Here is a 6904-nt window from a genome sequence, read left to right as displayed (position 1 = left end):
TCACAGAAGCAGTTTTAATTGTAAGTGAACAGAGGAATTTATATTTGACAATACAAAATGCTCACAGATTTACTACCTTTAATCAAAATGTTTTTGGCATGTAGGTGACTGAATAACAAAGCTGTGCCAGCTATGCGAAAGGGATAAGCTTTCATTCTCTGCTCTCAGCTTATCAATATAGGGAGTCAAATAAAGAAGATACAACATAGTCAGTGGGGCTTCCATCCATAAATCCTTTGCCATTGTAGTGAACAAACCAGCATGGGATATTGGTTCCTCGCTTTGGATCAATTCTGTAATCTTTCTGGTAACCCCTAAAATTAAAGTAATCAATAAAATTCATGTACGAAATACACAGACAGATTACAACTGGTCAAAAGTGCTAATACTATCTTAGCAACATTACCTTGTTACTCTGAGCTTGTGACCTTTTACAATCATTGTTGCATCAGGTTTGCCTTCATCTAAACCAGGGCGGAAATTATATATCTCAGCACTTACTTCATGGTAAAACTGGCCTATGTCAAAATAAAGGTAAATTAATTTAACTGCAATACAGTCCATTGAGTTCAGGGGATCCAAGGGAGAAAGAACAATGATTTATTCTACCAGTGAGGAACACCTAATGAACCAAAATGATTGAATGAGTTCAGAAGCTGTTGCTTTATTTTGGAATTAAACTGAGATTTTTAGTTTTCTCATTGTGAAATGCTCTTCCTTGTGCAAGAGCTTTGGTGGTACTTTGGTTCAGTGTAAAATTAATTTAATATTTAATTTGATAATTCAACTAAATTATGTTCAAATAAAACAATATAAAGGTTAATTATGGTGTGGATGGGAACATAGGATGTATGGTTAGTAAGTTTGCAGATGACACTAAAATTAGAGATGTAGTGGATTGTGAAGATGGTTACCTCAGAGTACAATGATCACATGGGTTAATGAGCTGAGGAGTGGCAGATGGAGTTTAATTTAGATAAATGTGAGGTACTACATTTTGGAAAGGCAAATTAGGGCAGGACTTCTGCACTTCATGGTAAGGTCCTGGGCAGTGTTGCGGAACAAAGAGACCTTGGAGTACAGTTTCATAGTTTCTTGAAAGTGGAGTCACAGGTAGATAGGATAGTGAAGGAGGCATTTGGTATGCTTGCCTTTACTGGTCAGTGCATTGAGTATAGGTGTCAGGAGGTCATGCTGTGGCTGTACAGGTCATCGATTAGGTCACTTTTGGAGTATTGCATACAATTCTGGTCTCCTTCCTGGGAGGAAGGATATTGTGAAACTAGAAAGGGTTCAGAAAAAAAATTACAAGGATATAGTGTGAAGCTGAAGACACTGGTGCTATTTTCCCTGGAGGTCAGAGGCTGAGGGGTGACCTTTTCAAGGTTTATAGAGTCATGAAGGACATGGATAGGGTAAATAGGCAAGGTATTTTCCCTCAGGTGGAGGAGTCCAAAACTAGAGGACATAGATTTAAGGTGAGAGGGGAAGGTATAAAAGGGATCTAAAGGGGCAACTTTTTCATGTGGACGGTGGTGCGTGCATGTAAATGAGCTGCCAGAGGAAGTGGTGCATCACAATTACAATGACAATTAAAAGGCATCTGGATGGAGATACGAATAGGAAGGTTTTAGAGTGATATGGGCCAAATGCCGGAAGATAGGACGAGACTTATATAGGATATCAGGTCAGCACGGACAAGTTGTTTCGAAGGGTCTGTACCTGTGCTGTATATCTATATTGTTCATAGAACATTACAGCACAGTACAGGCTCTTCGGCCCTCGATGTTGTGCCGACCTGTCATACCGATCTCAAGCCCATCTAACCTACACTATTCCATGTACGTCCATATGCTTATCCAATGACACCTTAACTGTACCCAAAGTTGGCGAATCTACTACCGTTGAAGGCAAAGCGTTCCATTCCCTTACTACTCTGAGTAAAGAAACTACCTCTGACATCTGCCCTATATCTTTCACCCCTCAATTTAAAGCTATGCCCCCTCATGCTCGCTGTCACCATCCTAGGAAAAAGCCTCTCCCTATCCACCCTATCTAACCCTCTGATTATTTTATATGTCACAATTAAGTCACCTCTCAACCTTCTTCTCTCAACAAAAATAGCCTCAAGTCCCTCAGCCTTTCCTCATAAGACCTTCCCTCCATACCAGGCAACATCCTAGTAAATCTCCTCTGCACCCTTTCCAAAGTTTCCACATCCTTCTTATAATGCGGTGATCAGAACTGTACACAATACTCCAAGTGCGGCCGCACCAGAGTTTTGTACAGCTTCACCATAACCTCTTGGTTCCGGAACTCGATCCCTCTATTAATAAAAGCTAAAACACTGTATGCCTTCTTAACAGCCCTGTCAACCTGGGTGGCAACTTTCAAGGATCTGTGTACATGGACACCGAGATCTCTCTGCTCATCTACACTACCAAGAATCTTACCATTAGCCCAGTACTTTGCCTTCTGGTTACTCCTACTAAAGTGCATCACCTCACACTTGTCTGCATTAAACTCCATTTGCCACCTCTCAGCCCAGCTCTGCAGCTCATTTATGTCTCTCTGCAACCTACAGCATCCTTAGTCACTATCCACAACTCCACCAACCTTAGTGTCGTCTGCAAATTTACTAACCCATCCTTCTACGCCCTCATCCAGGTCTTTTATAAAAATGACAGTGGTGGCCCCAACACCGACCCTTGCGGTACACCACTAGTAACTGGTCTCCAGGATGAACATTTCCCATCAACTACCACCCTCTGTCTTCTTTCAGCAAGCCAATTTCTGATCCAAACTGCTATATTTCCCACAATTCCATTCCTCCGAATTTTGTACAATAGCCCACTGTGGGGAACCTTATCGAACGCCTTGCTGAAATCCATATACACCACATCAACCAGTTTACTCTCATCTACCTGTTTGGTCACCTTCTCAAAGAACTCAATAAGGTTCGTGAGGCACGACCTTCCCTTCACAAAACCATGCCGACTCTGCCTAACCAATTTATTCTTTTCTAGATGATTATAAATCCTATCTCTTATAACCTTTTCCACCATTTTACCAACAGCCGAGGTAAGGCTCACTGGTCTATAATTACTAGGGTTGTCTCTGCTCCCCTTCTTGAACAGGGGAACCACATTTGCTATCCTCCAGTGGTCTGGCACTATTCCTGTAGACAATGACGAGTTAAAGATCAATGCCAAAGGCTCGGCAATCTCCTCCCTGGCTTCCCAGAGGATCCAAGGATAAATCCCATCCGGCCCAGGGGACTTATCTATCTTCACCCTCTGAAGGATTTCTAATACCTCTTCCTTGTGAACCTCAATCCTATCTAGTCTAGTAGCCTGTATCTCAGTATTCTCCTCGACAACATTGTCGTTTTCTAGAGTGAATACTGTTGAGAAATATTCATTTAGCCCTCCCCCTATCTCATCTGACTCCACACACAACTTACCACTACTATCCTTGACTGGGCCTAATCTTACTTTGGTCATTCTTTTATTCCTTAAATTCCTATATGACACCATGACAAAAGGAAAAAACAAAAATTTTACACTGTATAAAAATTATTTGAAATTGTTTTATCAGAAAGTATCAGCAATAAAGAATCAACCTTTTTTCCTGTAACAACACTTTACTGATACTTAAACTTTAGTGAAGAGCCATTCTGTTTCCACTTCAAAATTCCTTGTGCGGGTGGCATGGCTACAATTGGATTCTTCCTGGAAAATGTCAGCATGCACTTGATGCTAGCTGCTTTCATCAATGTCTCCATCAGCTCCTAAAGCAAACTGTGAACACAGCTTATTTATTTCTTAACGTGTTCCTCAAACTTCTTTTCCACAGTCTTCTGTTTCCGTACCTTCTTGACATTTAACTGCACTGCTGATAACAGGCCTTCCCTCTCTGAAAATAAATCTGCACATTCCCTGAAAGAAACTTTTTTCACACTTACTGAGCTTCTAGTTCTCTCTCTCAGGGGAACTGTTCCAAATCTCTCTCCCCCCGTGGAATAGGACACCTTGTTGCTAGGCAATGACCTATTGTCTCTCTTGTTTCTACTTTCATTTTTGAGAGCAGTGAACTATTTATCTCAAACTGTATCTAAAAGCATGTAAACAAAATCCAGACAACCTATCAATATCACAGAATTTCAAAATAAAACTAAAAGATATCCTTTTTAAAATACACAATATAGAAATATAATTCAAACTTAAACCTATACATGATTCCATTTACTTCAAGACTCAAGTTTTCAAATAACATACTTTACGAATTGAAATCTTCTTAACTAGGGCAAACAATTCTTTTCACTGCTTTCATGATTGAGTGATAAAACTAGTCTGAACATCTACTTTTCTTTGTGCCAGATTCATTGTCAATTTCAGCGAAGAATGAAAATTAGTGCACTTGGGATTCATATCTTGCAGTCATCACTAAACATGATGCACAAGTAAAATAACATTTTTGTTGCAAGAGTATTTGCAGAAGCACTTCATTTTATGAGAGTTATAACTCTTTACAGTTGTTCAGAGTTAAGCTATGACTGTATAGGTAATAAAGAGAACATGCAACATACCAAGTAATCCATGAGTCATATTTGAGAACCTGCGGCTGTCAAGTGTATAAAATCCCAGAAAGTCTCTGTGCAGAGGGTGATTTTTCCAGACCCGATGCAGCACAATAATGAACGTTGCATCATCTCCCATTGTAAGTGTGAGATTCTTTTCTTTCGTAATTGATATTGAGAAACTAATAAATAGATATTAGAGATGATAAATGAACATTTTTAAAACATCAATATCCTGAATATACGTAAATAAATCTCTCAAAGTTGTCTATTTTAAGAATTCATTTCCATAAAGTCCCACACGTTTGGTTTGAGCTGATGATGGATTCATTCAGATAATAATTTACTAAGTAGATGCTGACTCTGTACCTGACCTTTGCACAGCTGCAAGTTCAAAAAACTTCTTCATCCAGGACACTTTCCATGCTCCTGATTCCTTCAAGTCACCTTTTCTTACTGCAAACTATAATCCTCCATTTTAATATTTGTTTTACATTGAAAATAAAACAGAACACACTTTATATTGGACTCTGGCTATGTCTTTGACATAATATGAAGGAGTAATTGGCAACTGGATCAGATGCATGGAAGCAAAGGGGAATTGCAAAGTGGAGGAAGGCCTGGCAACCTAAGGAAGGAGAACTATTCCTGATATCAATGTTTTACAAAAAAAATAAAAGGCACAAATGCAAGTCTTTCTTTTGGAATATTCATCCACTTTTTTAAAATGAATGCATGTCAACCTGATTAATATTACTTCAGTATCTAGAGTCTATAGGCGTGAGGTTGGAAAAGCACAGCAGGTCAGCCAGCAGCAGAGGAGCAGGACTTCGATGCTGCCTGACCTGCTGTGCTCCTCCAGCCTCACACCTACAGACTCTAGCTTCCTGCATCTGCAGCCCTTATTGTGTCTCCATTGCTTCAGTATCTGCCTGTTTTTCCTGAAACTTCAATTCTGTATGTCCTTGCAGTAGTATCACAATTCTGCCTTGTATGCAAGATGGTGAATTCTCAGTTCTTATGTGTATTTTTTTAATCTTTATTCCATTACATATTGTCATACGTGCGATTCAAAAATTACAAAAATGTACTGAAGCCTATAAAAGGACATTATCATTGCAAGGCAGTTTGTGAGAATGAATTCTTTACTTGACTTTATTATCACTCCTATTCCCATCAACCAGTTTTTGAAGCACAAATGCAATGTTGCTGAAACACTGCAATAAGCTGTACCTTTCTTTTGTTAAAGAGGCTGTTGTTGACCAGGGGATAGTAATCTTCTCTTCTCCATGAAAAACTGTAATTGTCTGTGTTGACACTTCAACTTTTACGTCCAATTCCATGTTCACAATTCCAAACTTTCCAAAGTATGTGTTTATTTTCTTGTTAATTTCTACTTTCTTCTCCCCAATCAACTCTCCATTTATTGTAAGACCTGCACGTAAATTTAAAAACACGTGATTTAATGTGAATAAATTGTGACAATGCTAAATTAAAATCAGGAGAAACTCATCATAGAAGTAAATGATGAGTGCAGAGACTGGTTATAGAGAGGAAAGTAGTCACCATGTAGAATTGCCAGACTGTTGATATCTGAGAAAAAGCAGAAAGTGCCAGGAAAAGATACCATTGTTCACTGAAATTGTTCATTATCGTGAATCTTTGTCTGTGATATTTCCAGGAAATTCTCCTTTTGATTTCTGTATGAATTACATTGACCATTAACCGAGTTGACAAAAATTATGCTGTAAAATGTAACAGAAACAAACTGCAAATGTTGGAACCTCATAGGTCAGGTCTAGTGACGGGTTACATAACCAAACATCTTGTTTCTATTTAGATGTCAATTTACTAGTGCTGTATTTCCATTGTTCTCGGATTTTCTTATGAAAAATAGGCACTCATTCTTTTTATGTACCCAATTCCCGTGGAAATATTGCCTAATATCTCAACAAGCCCGGGTAATGCTATCATATAGACACAAGACAAAAAAATAGAAACCAATTTCCGTACATTAATCAAACTGAAATACAGAATACTTCTTTTCCATAAAATTTTTCACCAAGATGCTTAGTAGTTGGTAAACAGTATATGTAATAAATACTTACAGTGCATGTTGCTTCCAATTGATTTTAAATTCACATTTGTGTGAATCAATACAAAGACAATAAAGAATTTCAACTTAATGTAAAGTCATGATGTTAAAGATGGCAAGGTATTTATTGCAATTATCAGGGAACCACCTAATGATATTTAGTCCTGGATGGTTACTTCAGAAAGTCAATGAAAGAAAGTGCAAGGAAATACTGACAAATGTTGTGAAAA

The 6904-nt window shown here is 38.4% G+C and overlaps 1 protein-coding gene across 7 annotated transcripts in view; it reads right to left on the bottom strand.

Moving 5' to 3' along the window:
- LOC125460349 (inter-alpha-trypsin inhibitor heavy chain H3-like) overlaps positions 1-6904 on the bottom strand; it is an 84992-nt gene continuing 78088 nt past the window's right edge. For 5 of the 7 annotated variants that reach the window (XM_059649811.1, XM_048547745.2, XM_059649813.1 and 2 more), the window contains 4 exons: positions 5813-6014; positions 4589-4761; positions 407-518; positions 1-314 (listed from right to left, as the gene is read on the bottom strand). In XM_059649811.1, the coding sequence (XP_059505794.1) occupies positions 173-314; positions 407-518; positions 4589-4761; positions 5813-6014 (629 nt within the window). In that variant the 3' untranslated portion in view covers positions 1-172. The remainder of the gene's footprint in view (positions 315-406; positions 519-4588; positions 4762-5812; positions 6015-6904) is intronic. The other 2 variants (XM_059649814.1, XM_059649812.1) reach the window with 2 other exon arrangements.

The sequence above is a fragment of the Stegostoma tigrinum genome, chromosome 11, assembly GCF_030684315.1.
Source record: "Stegostoma tigrinum isolate sSteTig4 chromosome 11, sSteTig4.hap1, whole genome shotgun sequence".
Classification (NCBI taxonomy): domain Eukaryota; kingdom Metazoa; phylum Chordata; class Chondrichthyes; order Orectolobiformes; family Stegostomatidae; genus Stegostoma; species Stegostoma tigrinum.
This window is presented reverse-complemented; position numbering and strand designations above follow the sequence as displayed.